The sequence below is a fragment of the Sinocyclocheilus rhinocerous genome, unplaced genomic scaffold, assembly GCF_001515625.1.
Source record: "Sinocyclocheilus rhinocerous isolate Xijiao unplaced genomic scaffold, SAMN03320098_v1.1 scaffold11, whole genome shotgun sequence".
In the NCBI taxonomy this organism is placed as follows: domain Eukaryota; kingdom Metazoa; phylum Chordata; class Actinopteri; order Cypriniformes; family Cyprinidae; genus Sinocyclocheilus; species Sinocyclocheilus rhinocerous.
This window is the reverse complement of record NW_015625587.1, coordinates 1,612,889-1,639,286: the sequence shown is the minus strand read 5'-3', so window position 1 is coordinate 1,639,286 and position 26,398 is coordinate 1,612,889. Positions and strand designations below refer to the sequence as shown.

General features: G+C 35.4%; 2 protein-coding genes across 3 annotated transcripts in view; one reads left to right on the top strand and one right to left on the bottom strand.

Annotated features, from left to right (window-relative positions):
• Window positions 1-13,844, top strand: part of LOC107756003 (calbindin-like) — a 15,854-nt gene extending 2,010 nt beyond the window's left edge. Inside the window, exons 3-11 of the mRNA XM_016572969.1 lie at window positions 5,836-5,860; window positions 6,330-6,418; window positions 6,850-6,906; window positions 9,175-9,252; window positions 9,366-9,421; window positions 9,498-9,537; window positions 9,619-9,672; window positions 11,071-11,142; window positions 13,185-13,844. Of these exons, the coding sequence (XP_016428455.1) occupies window positions 5,836-5,860; window positions 6,330-6,418; window positions 6,850-6,906; window positions 9,175-9,252; window positions 9,366-9,421; window positions 9,498-9,537; window positions 9,619-9,672; window positions 11,071-11,142; window positions 13,185-13,298 (585 nt within the window). The 3' untranslated portion in view covers window positions 13,299-13,844. The remainder of the gene's footprint in view (window positions 1-5,835; window positions 5,861-6,329; window positions 6,419-6,849; window positions 6,907-9,174; window positions 9,253-9,365; window positions 9,422-9,497; window positions 9,538-9,618; window positions 9,673-11,070; window positions 11,143-13,184) is intronic.
• A 2,866-nt stretch (window positions 13,845-16,710) lies between these two features.
• On the bottom strand, window positions 16,711-24,217 carry LOC107756153 (2,4-dienoyl-CoA reductase, mitochondrial-like). Of its 2 annotated transcripts, none has more exons than XM_016573166.1 (10): window positions 24,000-24,217; window positions 23,380-23,576; window positions 22,856-22,913; window positions 22,647-22,733; window positions 22,409-22,556; window positions 19,678-19,777; window positions 18,411-18,483; window positions 17,956-18,102; window positions 17,557-17,619; window positions 16,711-17,452 (listed from the first exon to the last, which is right to left on the bottom strand). In XM_016573166.1, the coding sequence occupies exons 1-10, from the start codon at window positions 24,105-24,107 to the stop codon at window positions 17,393-17,395; spliced, it is 1,041 nt and encodes a 346-aa protein (XP_016428652.1). In that variant the 5' UTR covers window positions 24,108-24,217; the 3' UTR covers window positions 16,711-17,392. The 2 variants fall into 2 exon arrangements, with proteins under 2 accessions (XP_016428652.1, XP_016428661.1); XM_016573175.1 differs by having other exon boundaries at window positions 16,715-17,452; window positions 24,039-24,217.
• Window positions 24,218-26,398: the final 2,181 nt, after the last annotated feature.

Sequence of the window (26,398 nt, the reverse complement as noted above, 5' to 3'; positions counted from 1 at the left end):
GAGATGTCTGTTAAAGATCGCTTCATCTGGAAAGCATCTGCTGTGTACAAACATCTGGTAGACGTCTTTAAAGGTGACATATTATGCCCCTTTTTACAATATGTAATATAAGTCTCTGGTGTCCCCAGAATGTGTCTGGGAAGTTTCAGCTCAAAATACTCCACAGATCATTTATTATATATTTTGAGTGGAAGCAGAAACAAAGCTGTTTTTGGGCCTGTGTCTTTAAATGCAAATGAGCTGCTGCTCCCCGCCCCCTTTTCCAGAATAGGGCTGGGTCTTTACAGCTGGTATCTGCTAAACATATCTGTTTTGGTTCTGATTATCATGTAATCATAATGTAACAGCATAATAATGCAAGAAGGCCTACACACTTCCAAATGACAACAAACTTTTAATTTTTAAGAATATTTAGATCATGGAAATTAAGTATCAAAATATTAGATACCTTAAAAAAACCTGAATAAACAGTAAATAAACATTTTGTAACAAAAAGTGCAAAGTAACAAGTAGAAAAAAAGAAAACTGCACAAAGAACTTGTATGGAGATTTTTGTATGGAGATTTTGGATATTGCGTCACCAAAAATTATTGAGGTCATGTACATATATTGAGCAATAAGTCGACATATTGATTATTGCGACAGGCCTAATTCACACACAAGTTTACGTTAAAAACACACGAGTTACAATGAGATCCCTTTGCCACGTCACCAAGGGAGTGAAATCAGACGCGCTCGTTTTCTTAGACGCTTGCAGAAAAAGGCTTACCTAAACAAAGTGATTGGGTTAATCGTTTTCACGTTTCCTTGGTTGGTAGATGCACCAGGGACCTGATTATAGCACTTTCAGAATTTCATGATATGTCACCTTTAAACCTTATTGGCTTTGTTTGATTTGCATGACTGGTATAGTAACTTACACTCCACGGCTAACCTGCTCCGGGGCAGGTTATGTTCTGGGTAAGAGATCTCAAACTGAAATTGGACCAATCAGATGGGAGCAAAGTGACATGTCTGACGCAAAAAAAAAAGGTCACTATAAAGTACCTTAAAAAAATTACAACAAAATTGTCTGGCTTTAATGATAATTACAATTTACATATTATTTATATAATTATAATATAATTTATATTATTATTAATCCATTACACACAAGCACTTTTAGTTTAACAATTATTATAAAGCATATATTTTAAATGAATATTAATATATACAGATCATATGCAATAAAAATAAGTGGTAGAATCAATAGGTAACACTTTAAAAATGGCCACATGTGACCTTACATGTTCAAGTCTTTATTGCTATATATTATCAACTATATAAACGAACTTCACAAGTTTCACTTGTGACTACACTAATAGAGCAAGATCATTTCATTTATTTGTCCTCTTTCATTGACAAGTGCTTCAGTGTAAATGCAGTGGTAAGGGGCGTAACATTTCCGTCACACGCTTGAGGTATTCGGCCAATCACAACGCACTGGATAGCAGGCCAATCAGAGCACACCTCGCGTTTCAGAACGATGAGCTTTGTAAAAATCGACGTGTTTCAGAAAAGCAGGGCATAGAGGAGAAACAATAATGTACAGTATGTGGAAAATAATGCGTTTTTTGAACCTTAAACCGCATAAACACATTTCATTACACCAAATACACAAAATAATGTTCTTTTTAGCAAGATCATATGACCCCTTTAAATCTGCCGCAGACCAGCAAATCACTGAGAACGCGCTATAATCCTGACCAGTCATAGCAACAGAGCAGAGGCGAGAAAGCTGCGGAGAATCCGCTTACCCGGAAGCAACCATAACTGACATAGATTTACAGAAAATTACTGCCGTTTGGAAAAAAATAATAATTTTACGTACTTATTCCTAACTCTTTACGCTTTAAATTACATTTCAAATGACAAGGTTTTCTGACCGATGAGCTTTGTAAAAATCGACGTGTTTCAGAAAAGCAGGGCATAGAGGAGAAACAATAATGTACAGTATGTGGAAAATAATGTGTTTTTTTAACCTTAAACCGCATAAACACATTTCATTACACCAAACACACAAAATAATGTTCTTTTTAGCAACATCATATGACCCCTTTAAAGTTCTTTATTTAGAGAAATTTGTAGAATATGATGATGCATAGTAAGTTGTGGAAAATGTATTTAAGTACATAAAGATTCAGAGTAAAGCATAAAGCAAAAAAAAGTAACATTATGTAAAATATGCTTATTTCATAAAGTTGTCAGAGTGGTATGTATAGTAATATGAAATAATATGTATAATGTCATTTTAGTGGCATTACACATTTGTGTCCTAGCATTTAAAATAAATGATGAATTCTGCCTTTGCTGTATCATATGATGGAGTGGCATGTTATCAGACCTGTTAAAAGCTCTGACAGAGGACAGAGACTTTGTCCCAGTTTGTCTCAGTCAGCACGTTAGAGTCAGTCTGTCTCCCCATCTGGGTCCATGCACATCTGCTGCTGGCTCCTCCCCTCATTTGCTTCATAGAGAATAAATCCTCATTTGTGTTTGTTTTACAATAACTCTACCGTCCTTTGTAATTGCAATCCGATCGTTATGCTGTTATCTATAAAGAACAGCAATGCGATGTATGTTGAAAATAAAAGAAGAAAGAACCAAAGGCTCATTGAAGAGAACTACGAGCAGACTTGATGTAGTGGAATGACCTTGGATGAAACTCATTACTGGTACGAATCATGGATTGTTCTTGTCTGGAAAATACACATGCTGAAATTGCCAAGCAAACAACATTCATAAGGGCTGGGAATAACTGAATATATGCTGAATAATTGGTTAATGAATGATTGCAATGAAATGTCATAATAACAAATGTGAAGTTTTAAGTTCACCAGCATGAAGGTCAGAGTATGTAACCATTTAGCAGATAAACTTTATGGGATCAGATTATAATTCCTATAGGAAGCATTTCCATCTCAATGGCAGTTGCTCAGGTGGTTCAGGACCCTTGGAAGTAAAGGACTGAAAATGTTTGGTCAAGGGAACCACTGAAAGGTTTTGAGGCAATCAATCAATCAATCAATCAATCAGTCTATCAATCTTGATAATGTTGATTGGCTGATGAAATAACAAGAACATGCAAAGGCCTTCTCTACTGACTACAATGATAAAAAAAAATAAAAAAAAATAAAAAAAATAATAAATAATAATAATAGTAGTAGTAATATACTACTACTACCACTACCACTACTAATAATTGTTTGATAATTGATAATGTTGATTGGCTGATGGCACAACAAGAACATGCATAGGCCTTCTTTAATAACTAAACTAAACTAAACTAAACTAAACAATAAAATAAAATATGCACAGAAAATATTAAATAAAATATATGAATATAAAATATTACCAATATATGTTGCCTACAACAAAAATCTGTTAGAATACACTGCTAATTTTAAATGTCCATTATAATAAAAGAGGTTTTTGAACCAGATTGGTAGTTACAGTATCAATCACCAGGGGCTAACTATGTAAACCTTGACACTTTTACACAAGCAAGTAACCGTCAGGTTACCAGCACTGATAATAAACCTCTACAATCACACCATCTTTATGTTATAACTGCAAGATCCAAGGTGTGCAGCTGGTCTGACATTGTAAAGCAGTGACTTTCTTGTCCTCCATGTTGTTCCTGAGGTGGTGTCCAGTGGATGTACTTTATTGAGATTCCCATGTCATTGAGTTACAGCCCTATTAGGCATAAAAAGGAGGTGATGGACTGTGACAGCACTGAGGAAAAGCAGCCACTGGGTCATTTCACATCTCTAATGATATTGTGCTGTGCTTTACTGCCCCCTAAATGTCTCTCACGGGCCTCTGCATATAGCAATTTAATTTATTCAAACTTTAAGACTTCTAGACAGTGCATGTGTCCAGGTTTCATGTACAAGATTAAATCTGTGCCCACCATACTTCAGGTCTGTTTGCCTAATACTCTTGAAGGCGGCAGACTGAAAATGCCTTCATAGATGTATATGGATCTGAACACACAAACCCTAATAATGGTGACAATCTACAAACATCAAATGAGTAAAAAGACCCATCAAATAGCTAACACGAGATGACAAAAACAACAACATCAGCATAAAGACAGCAAGCAGCAAAACAATAATCCTTGATCAGTAACCGCATAATTTATTCATGCTGCAATGCATCCTGGAAGCTGACAAACACTGAACAAATCAACAACATTACTCAGTATGAAACTAATACATGTTTTTATGTAGATTTAAATTAATTCACACATTTTAGTAGCTGTGAGACAAACTTTTTTTTATTACTACTAATCATAACTAAAATTGCAAACTTACTCTGTTCATCATTATCTGAAAGAGGGCAGTTCGACCTAAACTAAACTAAATTTCATTTTTCTTCAGTTCCTTTAAATGGTTTTGATTTGATCCCTCCTTCACTGTTATGTCAGCTAAAGCAGGCATATTTGGATTAAATAGTTTGATCACTTTTCTGGACAGAAACCACAGAGGACAAGGATTTCAGGATGATTCTACAATTAATCAATTGCCTTTTCAACCAATCACACAGAATCCTCTGTGTATTAAACAGAAGAGATTTTATTGCTTTGCAGCATGAAATGAAGACAGTTTTTGTTTTATTCAGCTGTATTTACTCAGTGCAACTTAACATCCAAGTGAAAGATATAACACCAACATGTCAGAAAAAAAACAAAAAAAAACAGAATCACTGAATTGGGAAAAAGGATCACCCCCTCCTAAAAATGGACTTATAAACTCAATCAGCTCTAGCTAATCACCTTCTCAATGGCACATTGAGAACAAAAAACTGTGTCCGTCTACATTTCAGGCTGCAAAGAAACAAAATGTGATTATTTTAAAGGGAGGTTTTACAACATATAAATTTTTTTTTTTACAGGTGTTTTGCCCGTATTTGGAATTTTGGGTTGAAGGAAATGACTGTATACAAATATAAAAATGTAAAAATTAAATTTATAAAACAAAATGTAAAAATTTATAATTTAATTATAAGCTAGAAGGAATTTGAATATATATATATATATATATATATATACACACACAACAAAATATATATATACACACACAACAATATATATATATACAACAAAATATAATGAATACATATTTAAATTTTTTATTTATTTAATGACCCACATCATCTGTATCTAATGCTAAAGCACATTGGAAACATTTTATTCCAGTATACTCAATTTAGAAGTCTGCCCTACACCATGCAATGCCCTCTCAGAGGCGACTGTCTGAGGATATGCCTTCATTTGTCTCAGCCAAGCTATTGATTCTCACTGAACCTGTAGTAAGACAAATAACTCTTGGTAAACAGGCGAAAGTTTCGAAAACTTGGTGGGTTGCATTTTAAAGGATGTAGCAAACTCTGGAGTCTGGGGCCTAACTGTCATCAAAACCATTACCCCATCACGTGAATGAACTGAAGTGTTTCACATTTTAGTGATTTTTGCACAGTCACCGCTCTGTGTCCTATGCCAAAATGGGCAGATTTTTTTGAGGAATGAGAACTCCTCTCATCTGCATCAAAAGCAGTATCAAAACACAATCAGCATTGTGCAATGAGGGCTGAAGATAGCAGCACATCCCATCTGTCTGTGCGTATTTGTTCTTACACATCAATGGCTTTTAAAAGGAAGAAGAAATGGATCGTAACAGCCGGAAGCTTGATTATAGCCACTGAAGTCTGCAACAAACTGTATTTTTTGTTAAGAGTTACAGAATGTATTCTTTAGAATGCATGTTTCTTAAATTATTATTTTTTCCCCAGGAACTAACAGACAAGATGAAAATTTGTTTATTTATATATATATATATATATGCTTTTATTTAAATTTATATAGTGAGATTTTCTGACTGTCCAAATGCCTGGCACAAACTGCAGTGTTTAGACTCCAAAATTAAAAAGGTTTGACATGCGTTTAGCTCATACTGTTGTGTTGTTTTACCAGAGAACAAAGATGCTTGTTCATTTATGAAATGCTTTTACCCAAAAAAAGTACTGTGAGCCATTCAGACCCATTCAGAGCAGTGAAAGCGTGTGGATTTTCAGCAATCAGTGCAGCTGTCAGCGGCTCTCTGGGAGCATCATTTCAGAAATGCTATCACTTAGCAGATATTCTCGGATCCAGCAGCATTTGACACCTCATAAACTGACATCCCTTCATAGCTGACAGTCAACTTGTCTTTCCCATAAAAATGTATGCGCATTACATTAATCAAAAAGTGCATACATTTTGTTGATCTGATCTTTGTCTGTACATCTTTCACAGCTGGTTCAAATACTACCTACAGAGGAAAACTTCTTGCTATTTTTCAGACAACAGCTGAAATCCTGTGCAGAATTTATGAAGGTGAGTCTGAAATGTACACAGTTTAAACAAACTAGAATAGATAATACCACTGCACTGCATGTGTTTGAAGTATACACTTACAGTGATTACAGCACTAAATCAGCATATTAGAATGATTTCTGAAGGATCATATGACACTGAGGACTGGAGTAATGATGCTAAAAAATTAAGCTTTGCCATCACAGGAATAAACAACATTTTAAAATAGATAACCGTTAGGTTAAATTGTAATAATATTTCACAATATTACTGTATTTAGCGACTGTATTTTTCATCAAATAAATGCAGCCTCGGTGAGCATAAGAGATTTCTTTCAAAAAAGCATGTTGAATAACTTAAAGACGTTTAAAAAATGTAAATGTAAATTCTAAAGATCAGCGTCAGCTTTCTGTAACAATTCCAATGGTTAAATTTATTAATTTTTCCACCAGGCTTGGAGAAATTATGATGCTGATCACAGTGGATACATCGAAGCTGACGAACTCAAGGTAAGAAACAATCTTTTAACCTTTCAAAAGATGTGAGCTCAGTGAGCAGCCTTCTTTGTTGAGTAACAACGTTTATGGTCTGCTGAGATTTACTTTTTATGCTCCTTATGTGGGAACCAGAGACCCCAATGCTGTAGGTGTAAAAATAATAATAGTAATTTTAAACCTGTTATTTTCCCTTCAAATATGTATGTTGCTCTGACTTAACCGACACACTACAGCTTTAACTCTGTATTTTACAACCAGGTCAACATGTACTTTTCAGAAATGTGACTACAGTAACATTTCTGGTTCTGTTTGAGGTCAGTTTGACCTCAGCAAAACCATGTTATCAAAAAATGCAATAAAGCAAAATAAGTGTACTGCAGTCTTAATGTGTAAAAATACTTTGCGGTGATTCATTTTTGGAGTTCATAATCTGTTCACATATGCTTGGATAAAATTCATGAAGTATCCAGTTACTTAAAGGAAGAGTTCACCAAAAAATGACCACCCAAGATGTACAGTAGATGAGTTTTTTTTCTCCACTGGAACCGATTTGGAGAAATGTAGCTTTACATTACTTGTTCACCAATGGATCCTCTGCAGTGAGAATGACAGTCAGAATGAGAGTCCAAACAGCTGATAAAAACATCACAATAATCCACAAGTAATCCACATGACTTCACTCCATCAGTTAACATCTTGTAAAATGAAAAGCTGTGTTTGTAATAAATCCATCAAGATATTTTAACTTTTAACTGTTGCTTCCAGCTAAAATCATAATATTGCCTTCTCCAGTGAAAAGGTCATCTTGTCTAAATTGGGTGAGAAATATGCACAGATGAAGCACCGTTAACAAGCAAAACTAGTCCAAAATAGTTCTAAACAAAAATGTTGGTGGATTTTGATGTGAGAGGACAACAGGGATGGACTTTTTCACTGGAGGAAGCGTTATTATGGATTGGTATTTTGGCCAGAAGTGACAGTTTAAAATTCAAAAGTATTCTGATGGCACCCATTCGCTGCAGAGGATCCATTGGTGAGCAAGTGATGTAAAGTTAAATTTAACCAAATCTGTTCCAATGTAGAAACAAACTCATCTACATCTTGGATGGCCTGAGAGCTTTTTTTCTTTTTCTTTTTTGGTGAACTATTCCTTAAGTTTAAGTTAAGTTTGTTATTTAAGACATACTGGAACCTGCTCTGGAGTTTCTTTCTCAAGAAGTCAGCAGTGCTCTAGGTCTTTCTCTAGCATGTGGACTGGAGGGTACGACAACAAACTGAACAAAAGATTTGATTTTGGGCCCAACACTAATCACCACATGCACCCCTCAAAGGAGCTTGTGTAAAGTAAGCACTGAGGATTTATGCATTTAAATTAAAATAGGGAGAGGTTTCTTTGAACAGCTGCCAGATTTACAGTCAGTGATTTGATGAGTGCAATCTGTCAACACTGGACTGCTTTTGGACCCACTAATAGACCTCCGGCAGGAAAAGCAAATTCTGAGAGCTCTTGTGAAATATGGACATTGCATTTTGGAGACAGCAGCACTACAAACATAATATGGATAGTTCATGGATGCTGATTGGTCAAAACAGGTTATATTCTATAATCAAGTGCAACAGTGCCTGCTCACTTTTTTTAGCAGCCTTGGTTATGGAAGTATTCTTCTCATGAATTTTTCCCATAGGGATTTTAAAAAGTCTTTGTTTCATAGTTATAAGCCTAAAAGGCCTAACTCATTTAGCTACAAGGTGAATCACAACATTAACATTTGGAAATCAGACTAAAAGACAAAAAGTACAAGGATTTAAAGAGGAAAATAACTACAATCCCATGAAGCATTGCAAATGACAATCAAATTAAAAATGACAGAGAACTTTTACCTTTATTGCAAAATATGCATATTATGCATACAAATATTTAGGTAGCCGAGTGTGTAGAGAAACTGATCACTTGCAGTGCTTCACAGAAGTGCAATTTATTTGTTGTGTTTCTCTGATTGGTGGAGATTTCTCTGCAGAATCATGGGTTTTTCACCAGGAATTTTGTTGCACAATTATTTAGAAAATAAGTTAAAATAATGCATGGTGGTATCTTCAATAGAAGTGTATAGCATCAATTAACAACCTCGTATCTCACAGTATTTCTGTCATTAAAGGTTTATAAGTTATTGTACAAAATCTATTTAATGCATCCTCAAAAGTAATACATTTGTAAAAAGTAATCTTACTGACCCCAAACTTACTTAATGACTCCGTGTAATCCAATCTAATGCTTTTCAGAATTTTTTGAAAGACCTGCTTCAGAGGGCTAAAAAACCATATGATGAGAAGAAATTAGAGGAGTACACACTGACTACGGTAAGTTCAGGGTGAAGTGCACAGCCCATCAAAAATGTGTATTTTGTGTCACCTTGGAGAACTTGCCATTTTGAGGGAATAAATATTGTTTTTTTCTTCTTTTTTTTTTACAGCTGAAAATTTTCGATTCAAATAAAGATGGGAAATTATGTCTGTCAGAAATGGCACGGTTAGTGAGCTTGGAAATGAATTATGAATATTTATCGCTGCCTATTAACTTCAAACATCTGTTATTTTTTAAACAGGCTGTTACCGGACCAGGAGAATTTTCTACTAAAATTTCAGGTATGTCAGCATTAGGAATTAACCCATAAATGGATTGGATTAACCCTTAACCACCTACAACTGAACAAATCTTTTCTTCAGGGGGTAAAAATGGCCAGAAAAGAGTTCAACAAGATTTTTGAGTTATATGATCAGGTAAGTCTCTTGCATTGATCAGTCACTCCTTCATATCATTTAATAATAAAGATCCTCTGTGCCCGACAGCCTTAAAATACATCAAGCCTAAACTTAATACTGGTTGATTTTATGCATAACCAAGCATGCATAGATCAGCCAAAGTGTCTCCAATTGTATAAGACCCGAGGAAAGCAGCCATTAGTATGCAAAGATAGTCTCTTTCAGTCTGGATATCACCTCCAACACCATTGAATCTTTTGGCCCTGGCTCCATTGTAATGTATTACTGTGTCCCTGAATAGGGCAAATTCCTCACTGCTGATGACAGCACCCCTGATCTTTATTGATTGGCAGGTTCGGGTTGCGAACTCGCATGGAGACCGGCTCAAACTCAAACATACCCGCTTTTGGGCTATTAGAAAACACAGAGTGCTGATGCGGCAGCATGTGCTTAAAGCTCTGAGACATTTCATTACAGATACACTGACTGCTGGTCTGCATTCAGCAGACATGTGGTTTGGCCTCATATTGTTTGCTCTGGGACTATGCAACAAGCTAGCATGTTCTTTCATCAGCTCATTAAGAGGTGATTTAAGGCCACTTTATGAATATTAAGGAGATACATAGACTTGACATGCTGGCTTATTCCTAATTTACTGCTTTAATGCCTCCTGAAAAGTCATAATGAAATTTATTTTGGATGCCGTATGGATGCAGTAGTTAATAGTTCACTCAAAATCTGTTATTTTTACCTTCAAAACATTATATAAGTATATAATAAAATTTTACAATGCGTGACAGTTTGTTCTGCAGCATCTATGCAGCCCCAGGTTGCTATGAACTGTTATTTTATGACCAAGAACTGTGCAACGTAAAATAAAATACAATTCCAATGAAATAATATTCCAATATTTTAAAGTAAAATCAAATAAAATCTACTTTTGCGTTCTTACAAATATAAGAAATATAAAATATAAAAAATTAAAATGATAAAAAATAAGGATTTGGTAGGGCATGGTGGTGAATAAAAACGGGGTTTTAAAAAAATTTGATGGTGAACTTTTCTTTTAAACCAAAGCCAATACATATAGTAAGTACACTGCCTTTTCAGGAGCATGTCTAAATGTCTCAAGCTATCTAACGGATGTTACAGGCCCACTTTCTCTGGCTGTTATTTCTTCAGAGCACCAAATGAGCACCTCGAGACCCAGCATGTCATTGCATTGACTCTGTGTGCAAAACCGATCCTTAATGCCCTGATTTCCAATCTCTCCCTAGAGAACATTGCATGAGGCGTCCCTAATGTCTGAATAGAGAATACAGGAAATGATAGTAAAGTGGCATGACGCTGAGTTTCCTCAGTGGCTGTCACACATCTGTGCTCGTTAATGTTCACTATGCTCTCCACCTCTCCCAGGACAGGAACGGTTACATGGACGAAAATGAACTTGACGCCCTCCTTAAAGACCTTTGTGAGAAAAACAACAAGGTACGTATCTAAAAAAAAAAACAGCTGATCGGAGGTTTCATGCTTTCATTTTCTGAGATCTGTTGATGTATTCTGACTCTCAGTTGAAGCCCACGATGAGCACAAACTATTTTCCTGAAGCAGACTCATAAATTATAATACTAGTGAGAAATCTAATCTCCTGCTGATGCATGTGGATTGCATGCAAATGTTCAGCTTTAGAAGATAGAAATACTTGATGTAAAGGAAGAAACTACTGTCATACTAAAACTATCATTACTAAAAAAAGGGAATTGTCTGGGATCAGTACAATTTCAGCTAGAAATCTGTAGATTACCACAGATGACATCTTAAGTCCCTCAGACTGTAGAAAAAAAATCAAAATTAGCGCATGTAGAAAAGCACTTACTATGGTATGTGGGGCAAAGCATTCTACAAGGTTTGAAGATTCCATGAAGTTCAGTTGTCTTTCTTGTGCCAACAAATTTCCTGTTAAAACAGGAAGTTTTAGCAGGGCCCATGTTTTAAAATAACTAGTTGGCTTCAGTTAGATACAGCTGAGTCATGATTAGCAACTTGCTAGCTTTGAATGGAGGAGGGGCCTTTTCATTCTAGAGAACATCTGATTAGACAAAAATCTGTAGTGCAGGATGAGTCATCAATAATGTTGGTCCATTTTCCCGGCTGAGAAAAATGACATTTTAAAGTTGAAAATTGTGGACTTGCATAGAGATTACCTCATAACTAAAAATCATGTTTTAGCAATCCAATTTTTTTTTTTTTTTTTTTTACAAAATGAAAAATGATTCCATTTTCTGTGGGAAACAACAGAGCCTGAACCTGGAATATACTTTTAAGGGGTAGTTTTGTCCAAAAGAATAAATAAAAAATAAAAGAAGTCATTCAAAAGTTTGGGGTCAGTAAGATATTTTAGTTGTTTTTTTTTTTTATCTCTTATGCTCACCAAGGTGGCATTTATTTGATTAAAATTACGGTAAAAACTGTAATATTGTGGAAATATTATTAGAAATGTAAAAAAACAAACTATAGTAATATATTGTAATTAATATATAGTAATATATTGTAATAAAATGTAATTTATTCCTGTGATGGCAAAGCTGAATTTTCAGCAGTCATTACTCCAGTCTTCAGTGTCACATGATCCTTCTACATCCATTGATTTGGTGCTCAAGAAACATTTCTTATTATCAATGTTGAAACTGTTGTGCTGCTTAATTTTTTTGTGGAAACCATGATACATTTTTTCTTTGATTAATAATGTTCAAAGAACAGTATTTATGCGAAATAGTAAAGCCATTTATAATGTTACAAAAGACTTCTGTCACTTTTAATCAATTTAATGCATCCTTGCTGAATAAAATTATTAATTTCTCAGAAAAAAAAAAAATACTGACACCAACTGTTCAGGCCATTTGGGACCAAGGGTTTGTTCACACCTCATAGATGTAGTAAAGTAAAAACAGTATACAATTCAATATATTTATACGGTTTGGGTTTTAAAAAATTTGCTGCATGTCTGAAAAAAGCCTTTGAGACTCATGAAAACTGAACATGTCTGATGCCACATTGACAGATGCTCTGAAGAATCACTGAAGATATTCTTCTGATCTCTGACAGGTTCTAGAAGTCAGCAAAATCAATTTTTTTGTGGAAACCATGATAAATTTTTTCTTTGATTAATAATGTTCAAAGAACAGTATTTATGCGAAATAGTAAAGCCATTTATAATGTTACAAAAGACTTCTGTCACTTTTAATCAATTTAATGCATCCTTGCTGAATAAAAGTATTAATTTCTCAGAAAAAAAAAAAATACTGACACCAACTGTTCAGGCCATTTGGGACCAAGGGTTTGTTCACACCTCATAGATGTAGTAAAGTAAAAACAGTATGCAATTCAATATATTTATACGGTTTGGGTTTAAAAAAATGTGCTGCATGTCTGAAAAAAGCCTTTGAGACTCATGAAAGCTGAACATGTCTGATGCCACATTGACAGATGCTCTGAAGAATCACTGAAGATATTCTTCTGATCTCTGACAGGTTCTAGAAGTCAGCAAAATCCCGACGTATAAGAGCGCCATCATGGCTCTGTCTGACGGAGGCAAGCTCTACAGAACAGAGTTAGCGCTGGTGTTGTGCGAAGAGGAGATGTGAACGCCTCCGTCTGTACTCACACCATCCCAGAACCCCGTCCTCAGCTCACCTGTGATGTGTAAAGTAGCTAGAACCCTCTTACGTTCTTTCATTTTGAATATGAATTTCACTTAGAAAGGCAACCCAGTGGCACATACTTTTCAATCTGTTGTTTCTATACTGTTTCTAAGTGTACAGATTTTTTAACAATGGCACACATACAATACTTACAACCTACACTGCATACATGAACACATTTCCCTCAACAAAAGAAGAAACCCAACAGGCTACCATATCCCCATCTCAATTCAATACCAGAAATATCCACCAATACCTATTCAGTAAGTATATTGATTTATCTTACAATATCATAGACAAAAGCAATAATGTCCTCAAAGAATGCTGTTGGTGGGATCCAGCGTATAAAACTCCAAAAGGCTGCATTTACTTTTGCGATGCATGTTTGTAACTGACGGCAGGCCCTGCTAGTGGGGTATTTTTGACTGCAAGCACATGCCGAATGTAATGCATCGCCCCAGTCCTGTCTCTAATGTTAGATTTTGCACTGTAAAAAATGACATGCTCCTTTATGCTAAACACCACAGACACTGTGTACGGTAATATTAAACTTATTGAATGACTACCTGCATCCAGTTGTTTGTCATGAATCCCTCAGTCTCTAAAAATCAGACTAATTTTAATTCTAAACATGTATGAGTTTCTTTCATCTGTGGGAAAGTATCTTTCCCCCCCCCATACAATGAAAGTCAATGGGATCCAGTGCTGATTTCTTTTGGACCCCATTGATTTTCATTTAGTTTCTTCTAAAGATCTTTTTTGTGTGTGTGTGCGTGTTCCGCAGAAGAAAGTAAGTCAGGTTTGGAACAATATGAGTAAATGATGAACATCTCAAGAAGTTCATTGTGTGATTTGTTGCAACAATCACAACATGCAAATGTTATTTTGCTCAGTCAATAAAATCATTCTTAAAATGTTTTGAAACAGTATGTGAACATAAAGCAGGGGTTGGAGAGTTCTAGCAAAAAACACAAAGCAACACTCAGTAGAGTTCTCCTTCCCATTTAAAGTTTCAACAGATCATGATCTTATCTTATAATTGAACAGTTGACCTTCCCAAAGCGGACACAGCAAGACATAAAACTTGTATCATTGTGAACAAACAGAAACACTCTTATCTAAACCCGTTTATTTAGCTGGAACGTTGAGAGCTTGATGAAACTAAATCAACTAGGATAGCAGCGTATTGAAAACGCATTTGATTTTCAAATTTTTTCATATCTATATCAAGATTTTATGTGTGGAATTTTCGATTAGACACCTTTGGACCGGAACACCAAGGATGAATGGCATTTAAGAGAAATGCCTTTTCCCCTCAAGCGCTGTAGCCAGAAAATTGTTTTCATACCAGAATTTCGATGCCAATTTATAAGCTATTTTAGCACCCTGCCAGTAACTTATTGAATGACTACCTGCATCCAGTTGTTTGTCATGAATACCTCAGTCTCTAAAAATCAGACTAATTTTAATTCTAAACATGTATGAGTTTCTTTCATCTGTGGGAAAGTATCTTTCCCCCCCCCATACAATGAAAGTCAATGGGATCCAGTGCTGATTTCTTTTGGACCCCATTGATTTTCATTTAGTTTCTTCTAAAGATCTTTTTTGTGTGTGTGTGCGTGTTCCGCAGAAGAAAGTAAGTCAGGTTTGGAACAATATGAGTAAATGATGAACATCTCAAGAAGTTCATTGTGTGATTTGTTGCAACAATCACAACATGCAAATGTTATTTTGCTCAGTCAATAAAATCATTCTTAAAATGTTTTGAAACAGTATGTGAACATAAAGCAGGGGTTGGAGAGTTCTAGCAAAAAACACAAAGCAACACTCAGTAGAGTTCTCCTTCCCATTTAAAGTTTCAACAGATCATGATCTTATCTTATAATTGAACAGTTGACCTTCCCAAAGCGGACACAGCAAGACATAAAACTTGTATCATTGTGAACAAACAGAAACACTCTTATCTAAACCCGTTTATTTAGCTGGAACGTTGAGAGCTTGATGAAACTAAATCAACTAGGATAGCAGCGTATTGAAAACGCATTTGATTTTCAAATTTTTTCATATCTATATCAAGATTTTATGTGTGGAATTTTCGATTAGACACCTTTGGACCGGAACACCAAGGATGAATGGCATTTAAGAGAAATGCCTTTTCCCCTCAAGCACTGTAGCCAGAAAATTGTTTTCATACCAGAATTTCGATGCCAATTTATAAGCTATTTTAGCACACTGCCAGTAATATCCAGTGATTTAGGCTTGACCTGAAAATGCCACTATTAAGGCTAACTGATATTTAGCACTAATGACTATAAGGACATATTGAGGCCTAAAACCGTCAAGACTCAGGCTTCGCCCAGCAAATATATTAAATTACATATTAAACATTTAAATACATCTATTATTACATAATATATTAAATGATTACATTACCGTTCAAAAGTCAATACATTTTTATTAAAGAAATTAATAATTTTATTCAGTAAATACATTTACACTGGTACAAAAGATTTCTATTTCAAATAAATTGTTCTTTTGAACTTTCTATTCATCAAAGAATCCAGAAAAATTTATCACAAAAATAACAGGCAGCACAACTGTTTTCAACATTGATAGAAACGTTACTGGAGTACCAAATCCGCATCACCAAATCAAATGGAAATTAGATATTTTAAATAGTAATTTCTTAATATTACTGTTTTACTTTATTAAAAAAAAAAATCTTACTGACCTCAAACTTTTGAACGGTAGTGTGTGAGTGTGTATACATAAAATTGAACATCACACATTCAACAAAGAGTAAGACTTATTTTCACTTAGGGGTGTACTCACTTTTGTGGCCAGCAGTTTAGACATCAATGGCTGTGTGTTGAGTTATTTTGTTATACAAGCTGTACACTCACTATTTTACATTGTAGCAAAGTGTCATTTCTTCAGTGTTGTCACATGAAAATATATAATAAAATATTTACAAAAACGTGAGGGGTGTACTCACTTCTGTGAGATACTGTATATGTGATTATCTGTACTATACAAGCATTATAATTCACTATATACCATTAACAAGAGCAGGTCAACAAGAAATGTCTTTTTTGTGTTCTATACTCTCAGATGCTGTCAAGAGCCCAAGTCAAAAAAGACTGCTTTTGCTCCACCACAAGCAGTAATGTAATCTGAATTGGAAACCACTAGGAAGAAAGAGCTGGGAGAAAAAAAGAAAAGAAAATATGAAGAAATGAATATGTTTTTTAGTGGAGCCTGGTTTAAAAACACTTTTAATTATTAAAGAAACTTCAGAAATACAAAACAATTAAATCAATTATTTCCCTTTTTTATTTATTTATTTTTATTCTCAAATTGATAATTAAACAAGAATAATGCAACTAAGGCAGAATTTATTCTACAGAATATATATAATTTCGACAAAATGCATTTCTAAGCATGAAACAAGTTAATGTATACCAAAATATATCTACTTCATCATTACATCATAAGGCTGTTGAAAGTTACTGTAAGACTTCTAACACTTGTTGCCATAAAAGATCAGCCTGATTGTTTTTATATGCTTTTAAACACAATAACATCTCAAAACATGTTTTTGTGGGATTTATCAACACGGGCAGTAACCATCTATCCACCCATCTATTCTCCAAACTGCTTAGGATTGTGGGAATGCTGGAGTCTATCCCAGAGTACAGGGGCAGTGTGTAGGTTAAAAAAAAAGTCACCTACATGTTTATAGCATGCAGAGTGTAATTGCTATTGTTACAATGAATAGTTAAGGCAGAAATGGCAGACAGGTCAAAAAGTACACAATATCTATATTCAGCACTGCTCAAAAACTCCACACAACAATTCATTATAGCCCTCAATGTGATAAACATGTCACTGGACGGATATTTGTATGTGCCAGGACAATTTAAATCTCAGTTTACACAATCTAAAAATCATATTTCAGAATAGTTGATCCTCTGTGCTACAATGGGAGATTGAGATTAGGACTGTCATTAGTGCCGAGTTACTTCGGTTTCAGAGGTTTATGATCCTTTTGTGTTTCTGATCATTGCTTCCATAATGGCCCATTGCTCCTGTGTGACCTAGCAAATAAAATCAAGGTAAACATATAATAAATAAAGTAATAAAAACTCCCCATTGTAAATTTCTAATTGATTGACTTTAAAGGGGGAAAAAAAAAAATCACCTTTTTCAAGCCATTAAACTCGCCAGCAAGGGAGACATATTCACCACCATCCATTCGAATGATCTGTGAGGAAAAAGGAGATATATGAGATGGAAATTTGTCTTTCACTGTGAAAAACATATTAGCTGCCCTGTCAGGGCTCCTTAACTTTATAAGTATAGGGCCATTACAGTTATGCACCGGACCATATAACTCCATATTGATCTCTAGAGCACTATTTTTTTTCTCTAATTCTTCACAAAATTCCCTCTGATACTCAGAGAGGGAAAGAGGGGTGGAGTGTGTGCCCTTGGCTCCGTTTCCATTTGGCTGTAAACGGAGAGGCCCTGTGGGGATGATGCTAGGTGAGCTCTCGCTCAGAGAGACAAAGCACTTTTCACGCAAGGTCACCGAACTCACCGCGCCTGATACCCAGCTGGCATAATCGCTGCAGAGGTAGGCGGCCAGGTTGGCGATCTCTGCAGGAGTTCCCAGACGACCCACGGCTATAGTCTCTAACATCAACTTCTCAAACGTACCAGTGGGATCCAGTCTGCTGAAGGCACCCTTCAGAAAGATACCGGAGGAGTCACTGTAAAGCCCCTTTTTCAGATGGATTTCATAAACTTTTAAAAAAGTAAAGCTTTAAAGATTGAAAATAATCCAAACTGGATTGATTCAGAGTTGAACTCAAGAACTGGATCAGTCTGATTTGTAAACCAATCATTCAAACTGGTTTTCACTGAAATGATCTGACTAGAAAGCATGATTCACTCACAAACTGGACTTTACAACTTCTCTCTGAACATACCTTGGGTTGTATGATAACATGTTCAGAGAAGAGCAACTTTATAAAAAATAAAAAAGCACACTACCTTGGTTTTGATTGGTCCTGGTTGAATAATGTTGAATCTCATGCCGTATCTGCCCCACTCTGCTGCCAGAGACCTGTGGGTAGATGGAATCAGTCAGATCTTTTACACATGCTCTGATTTATTTGAAATTTGTTCCACCTTTTGGGGACATCTGGTCATCCTATCTATCAGACATGGCCAAACACGGCTTCTACTGCAATTATCTTCCTGAGACAGATTTTTTTCCATTAGGTTTATCACACAGGGGAAGCAATAGTAAACATAGTGGCTCACGGTCAAGCCAAGGAAAATGCAATCAAAGGGCTGTTAAGGCTCTGGTGATCTTATGTACAGAATGTATAGAACACACTTCAAATCAGAGTGCAATTATGTGGCCACTTTTCAATTCAGCAAAAGAGATTTTTGTAGGGTGCAAATCTGGTATACAAGTACTGTAGGGCCCTAAAATCTGAAAACACATTGAAAATTCCAAGAAGTACAAAAAGATTCAAAATCAATTTTAATATTAGTAAGAATTTGACAGATAAAAAAAAACCACATAAAAAAAACCACATTATGATCTAAAAATAATAACAACAACAATAATAATAGAATATTTAAGATATATCTATATTCATATTTATATAATTATTTTCAAATCTTTGTTCTACTAATATAATTTTTATTTATTTATTTTAATTAAAGGCAAGGCAATGGATTCAGATAAGCAACTTTTTGGAATTAAGTTAGGATTCTCATTTGATCACTCATGAATATACAAACATCTATAACAACTGCACCATTTTTATATTAGTAATATACATAACTACTAAATAATAAAAATAAAATTCTACTTTATATATTATATATAAAGTAGTGTGTGTGTGTGTGTGTGCGCGTGTATGTACGTATATGTAGCATCATATATAAATAAATGTATTAACATAATATATATAAATCCTGTCATTGAACTAAACATTTCAGCAGAGATTATATTATTAATGAGCTACTGATCTGAATCATCAGTTAGATAGTGTGGTGTTCACCTCTCCCTGTTGTATTTTCGGCATATTTAACACTCCTTAAGGAGAGGGGATCAAGATCCCCATCTTACAATTAAAATGTAAATGAAACATAGCACACGGCACCTTCATTATGATAATATATGCAGCTTCCCAAGAATATATTAGAAAGGCATTTGACAGGAGGACCTGATTCTCAAAGGAGACCACAGCCTGCCAGGAGAATTGGACCTAAAAACATGTCTGTATTGTAACAGAGTACATACGTGCAAAGCGTCTCCACTCCAGCTTTAGCAGCAGCACTTGGCACAACAAAACCTGAGCCACTCTCAGCATAGATTGTGGTGATGGCCAGAAACGTAGCACCTTCAAGTGAATAAATTCAACAAGATTATCAGTTTCTGGTGCCTCAAATGAGATGAAACTAGGCTTCAGATCACCTGTGACACAATGAGATGATGATAAAACACACTGTATCGTGAAGGTCAGACTTGTTATCAGTAATATATTATCTTTGGACTTCGAGTTAGTGGAGTAATTGAAGAGTCTGTAATCACAATGTTCAAGGAAGCAGAAAGTGGTCAAAATAATCAAGTGAAAGGCTGGATGTCTGAATCTGAGCAGCTATTTCACATTCACACACACACACACACACACACACACAAACGTGACTGAGGCAATGAACCAGAATCATCTTATCTTGCTTGTTGTCATCGTACCCACACACATACTTGGCCCTTATCATTGAAAAGTAAATGTACATTAAGACTAATGATGTCTTAATTTACAGAGGAGTGATTACACTGTGGCTTACTGGTTACAACCAGAAGCTGTTATCTTAAAAGAAAACAACGAGAGCAGAGAACAGCATGAATGCACATAAATTAGCCTATTATAAAAACAGGCTTGATTACCAAAACAAAATCCCACATTTTGACAACTTTTTATGCCACATTTCCAAAAGCATTGCTCATGGGATGTGCAAGAAGCCACAGGCAACCTCATTACAGTAGAAGCATCAAGACAATGGGCAAAAGAAGAAAAACATGGATCATCTGCACAACCACACATCTCTTGTGCACTCCAAGGCTGCATTTATTTGAAAATAATTGTGAAATATTATTACAATTTAAGACAACTGTTTGCCATTTTAATATGTAATTTATTCCTGTGATGGCAAAGCTGAATTTTCAGCACCCATTACTCTTCAGAAATTATTCTAATATGCTGATTTGTTGATACTTTTATGCAAATCGTGACACATCATTTCAGGGTTATTTGATGAATGGAAAGCTCAAAAGAACAGCATTAATTTGAAAGAAATTTGGTAACATTACCAGTGTCTTTACTTTCACTTTTGATCAATTTAATGCATACTTGCTGAATAAAAGAAAAAAAAAACATTTTGAACAGTAATGTAAAAATAAAGAAATGTTCTGGGGTTCAATAATTATCTCTACTGACATCATCTGTGACCAGTCACCACAGAAAATAATTTTGATGTGTCACTCAAAAACAAAATGCACTTAAAAGTTTGGCATTGACAGGACGCTTAGGGCCACTGCTTAGGGTCTAAGAACAGAAATGTACAACTGGACTTTTGGTTCTAATATAAATTCTTCAGTACAAAAAAACTAAATGATCTAAATTGTCCTTTTAGCAATGGGACTACAGTTCTAGGTGGATGGACTTTTGGTTATACCTTTCTGATTTAATATCTTGGTTTACCATGTTTGCATGTAAAATTGTGTACATTTCTGGCTGTACTTTTGGAATGATGTACATTTTAAACAATTATTTCAAAGCAATATCAAGGGCATGCACCTTTTTTTTTTTTTTTTTTTACAAGCCGAGGGACAACACAAAATTATTTTCAGAGATGTGATTGATAGAACTTTCTGTTAAATTCAAAGCATTCTGTTAATTATTAAATAATCACCATGACAAACACAGCAGAATATCAGTGGCTTGTGTACTCTGTAAGACTTTTTTTTTTTGCTCTTACTGCCATCTAGTGGTTATGTACTCCAACTCAACCACATCCATTCAACCTATCTAACAACCGTTCCATGTATTTATGCATTTTGCAGAAGCTTTTATCCAGAAAGAGACTTAAATTGCATTCCAGGTAGGGATCTAACGGTGTGAAAATTTCTTATCACGATTATAGTGACCAAAATTATCACGGTTATCATTATTATCACGGTATTGATAGATGTGCTGGAGATGTTCAAAAAGTACCGACACGTAAATCACTTCACCAAGTTTTATCTACATATTGATATTGAATTATTGTCCAGCCCTATGACAAACACAGCAGAATATCAGTGGCTTGTGTACTCTGTAAGACTTTTTTTTTTTGCTCTTACTGCCCTCTAGTGGTTATGTACTCCAACTCATCCACATCCATTCAACCTATCTAACAACCTTTCCATGTATTTATGCATTTTGCAGAAGCTTTTATCCAGAAAGAGACTTCATGTGTAGAGTCCACATAAGCTTGTTTTTCATCAACTGGTCAAAATGTACCGCAGGGCATGCAAATTCGGTCCGTTTGCATTCATATATTCATTTGCATAATTGCCCTTAGCACTCTTTTAAAACCTCCCAGCTTTTCCGCCCTGTTTTCACTCAAAACGAAACTAATCTGCTGCTGTGCGCACGTGAGACTGTTACTTAAAACTGTGCTTTATGCTGGACAGTATTTATTTATCGCGAGTTGTTCAAATCGCGGTAATCTAATACGGTTTTAATGATAATTAAAAGATGAAACGGTAATACTAACCGTGATTTATCGTCAAACCGGTAATCGTTACATCCCTAATTCCAGGTACAAATTTTATCATCAGTTCATGCATTCCCTGGCAATCAAACCTGACCTCAGCATTGCTAGAGCTATGCTCTACTGTTTGTAACGGTAAGCTATCTTTCTATCATAATTAAAAGTTGAATTGCCCTACAACTACTTAGCTACATCTCTATAAAAATAATAATAACCTTTCTCAGCTTTGATGAGGCGTTTCCCGATGTCTAGCGTGACATACGCGGTGCCGTTCAGCACTATGTCAGTGATGGTTCTCCAGGCATTGGGGGAAAGCTTCTCTGACGGAGAGATGAAGTTTCCAGCAGCATTGTTTATCACCACCTGTGGGTTGACAGTGCATATCAGAAACAGTTTTGTGTATTTGGCTGAATCTATTGCATCACTGCTGTTAAGATGGAGACCTAAACCTACATCAGGCAGACCGACATCATTGACAAGCTGGTTAACAGCAGCCTCCACTGAAGCAGGGTCTCTAACATTACACTGGACGGCATGGACCTGAAACATGAACACATTTATCAAACTCTAGGAGGATGAAAACAAGTTCTTCACCATAATCTGAATTTGAATTGCTGTAAGAATATGACAATGTTTGCATAGACTTACTAAAGCAGGGGTACCTTGTTTCCTGTCTGTTGTGAGATTTCATGTGCTGTTTTCTTCAAAACATCAAGATTTCTGGAAATGATGTGACGACAGAAGACTTAACACAAATAATCACTCAAATTCAAATTGATTTAAGCTTTTGGCTTTGCTTGTAGGGTGCATTAGCAATTATTCACGAACTGAAAGACCTATAAAACAAAGTGAAAATGTGTCTGAGGTAAAAATAAGATTTTTTTATGTTTTTGAAAGAAGTCTCTTATGCTCACCAGGATGCATTTATTTGATCAGAATTACAGTAAAAACAATAATAGTATAACAAAAATAACTGTTTCTATATTTGCACATGTTTTAAAACGTAATTTATTTCTGTGAGGGCAAAGCTGAATTTTCAGCAGCAATCACTGCAGTCTTCAGTGTCACATGATCCTTCAGAAATCATTCTAATATGCTGATATGGTGCTCAGGAAACATTTCTTACTATCAATGTTGGACACAATTGTGCTGCTTAATACTTTTTAATTGTACTGAGATAACTAACCTGCTGGCTATCACGCACTCTGCTCCCAGTGAAGACAGAGTGGTGGTCATGGCTTTTCCGAGTCCTGTTCCTCCTCCAGTGATGAAGGCCACTTTGTTTTTGTAAGTTCCTGGGAGAAGCATAACACTTTCAGAAGGTGGGAAGAATCTAGCTTGAGGACCGCTCTGGTATAAAGTGTTTGTCCCATTTCCAAACATCTGTTAAAGGATGCAAAGAGGGTCGTTTTGTTTTAATACATGAACTCAGTCAGGAAAAAATAGTAGCAATTATAAATAGCAACTGGGTCAAAGGTCATAAGGACAATGCCAATGTAAACAATTACTACTTAAACGAGAGAATTACTGTATAATTCATGCAATACGTCTCAAATGAAAAATCAAGTTTGAAAGGCACGATTTTCCCATTCAGTGCACAGTGTGCACATATTACAATTAAAAGAGATCATTTTAACCAAAGATAACACTGTACAAGCTATTTAAAATTAAATTCTCTAAAATGCACACTTGAAGTTACAACCTTACATTTTGTATATGGTTTATTTATATAAACTTCCAGGTAAAGAAATTACTTTATATTGGCAGCATTTTATGAGATTTCGAAACTAAATTGTAAATACATACACAAAAACTAAGTGCGCATGGACAACATTCAATTCTTACTCGTGCTGGTGTGAAACACTTGTTTGGAGAAACTCTATTTAACACGGTCAATCCTCTGAGCAGCGCCATAGCGTCAAAAGAAAAATAATATTTTTTTAGAGAGAACGCGTGCTTTAACAATGTCAAAACATGCAAATAAACAAATAAAAGTCGAACTCAGGAACGTCTCTGACGCATTCTTCTTCTTCATTTGAGTTTTACGGCAGTTGGCATCCATAGTGTTGCATTACTGCCATCTGCTGTCTCACTTCTTCTTCTTCTTCTTGTGTGATTTGCGGCAGCTTAGACGCTTCAAAGGCGTATTGCTGCCCTCCTCAGTTCATCTGAAGAACTCCATCTCATAGATTAAATCCTCAAATAAAGACCAGCGTGGAGTAAAAAACGTATAGTAAAAACCTTTGTGCTGTCTCGCTTTAACTTACTATATCTTAATTAAAATCGTCCTTTCAGTCCAGTCCTCCTTAGAAAATTAAACAAATATCTCCGTCCTTGGTCATTATTTCCATATGTTACTATATTTTTAACATTATACTCTACTATACCTATTTCCCGTAGCTGATTCTTGAACTCTTGCCTTTCTTGTATATATTTCTTACATGATATAAAGATGTGCTTAATTGATTCCTCCTCCTGACATTCATCACAAAGTCCTGTTGGGTGTTTTCCTATAACATGAAGAGTTTTGTTTAGCTTGCAATGTCCAATCCTCAGTCTATTTATTATGACTTGTTCCTTCCTTTTATTTCCCTTCTTACTTTCCATACCTATCATATTTTGTATCATGTACAGATGTCTCCCTTTTATATCATTATTCCACTGCTGCTGCCATTTTTGCATTATCTTTTTTCCACACTAAACTCTTCCCTTCTGTTTTTGATCATTTAATTTTGATGTCAACATGTTATTTTTTTGTTGCTTCTTTTGCCAGTCTGTCTACTTTCTCATTTCCTGGATGCCCACATGCGCTGGCACCCACATGTATGTGATGTTTTTCCCTTGCCTGCTTATTCTTGAGTTTGTAAATAAAATCTCATAAAGTAATTCCTGATGGTTTCTAGTTACCCCAGACTTTATACTCATGAGGGCAGATACAGAATCACTACATATTACAACGTTGTCCCATCTGGATTGTTCAATCCATTCTAATGCTATTAATACAGCATATAACTCGACTGTATACACACTTAAGCTGTCAGATGTTCTTTTGTTTACTCCCACATGATATCTAGGGATATATACAGCAGATCCCGTTGCCTCTGTTTGTAAATCCTTTGATCCATCTGTAAAAATTTGAATACTATCTTTGTACATATTGTCCATATCTATAATATTCACTGACTATATCTGTACTCCTACTGCTGCCTTTTATTATTAGAAGCTCTATGTCCACCTTTGTATTTTCCATTGTCCAGATTGGTTTGTTAGTCCACACCACAGTACTAGCAAATTCTTTGTCATATATGTCCATTTCTTTTGCTATTAAATCTCCTGTCCAGCCAAAACTTTCCTTTTTCCTCCTCTCCTTCTCCCAACAATTCTGTAGCACCTTTTTCGTTGGATGGTTTTCCCCATGCCCTCTTAAATTAATCCAATAGTTGGCTACCAGTTGTTTCCTTCGTAGCCATAGAGGCATTTCACCTGCTTCAACCTGAAGTGCACACACTGGGGAAGTTCTGATTGCCCCTAAACATATTCTTAAAGCTCGTGCCTGCACAACATCCAATTCATTTAACACAGATTTTGCTGCTGACCCATACGCAGTACAACCATAATCTAATTTAGACCTTATTAGTGCAATATAAATATATTTCAGAGCTGAAAAACTTGCTCCCCATTCCAATCCTGCAAGACACCTCATTACATTAAGCACTTTTTTACACATTACACTGTGTACTTTATATGTTCCCTCCATGTTAGTTTTGTGTCAAAATATACTCCCAAGAATCTAAAACACTCTACTTTCTCTAAAGTGGTTCCATACATTTCCACCTTGCATTCTTTAGCCTTCTTTTTATTGTAAAGATCATTACTTTTGGTTTTTCCACTGAGAACTTAAATCCCCATTTTGTCCCCCACTCTTCAACTTGATTAATTCCCTTTTGTAATTTCTTGTTTATAAATTCACCATTTCATCCTCTCTTCCATATAGCTCCATCATCCGCAAATAGGGATCTCCCCATATCCACTAGAAGCTCTGAGTATATACCTCTGACGCATTGAAATGACTCTACAACTAAAGTCCGAACATCCCGAATGATAGCTTCCGGTTTCCGGTTTGCCGGCTGATCTAGGATCAGAGAAGTGAGGCATTTCATCCAATAGCGTATCGCTAATGAGCTGAGGAACAGATCTCAGATCAG

What these genes read in the sequence shown, in the direction of transcription:
- LOC107756153 (XM_016573166.1), bottom strand. Translation starts at nt 24,107, where the DNA reads ATGGCGCTGCTCAGAGGATTGACCGTGTTAAATAGAGTTTCTCCAAAC. An exon ending in ATGATGTCGGTCTGCCTGAT is followed by an intron (nt 22,557 to 22,646) that starts GTAGGTTTAGGT and finishes GTCAACCCACAG; the next exon opens with GTGGTGATAAACAATGCTGC. An exon ending in AGTTTAATGGCTTGAAAAAG is followed by an intron (nt 17,453 to 17,556) that starts GTGATTTTTTTT and finishes TTTATTTGCTAG; the next exon opens with GTCACACAGGAGCAATGGGC.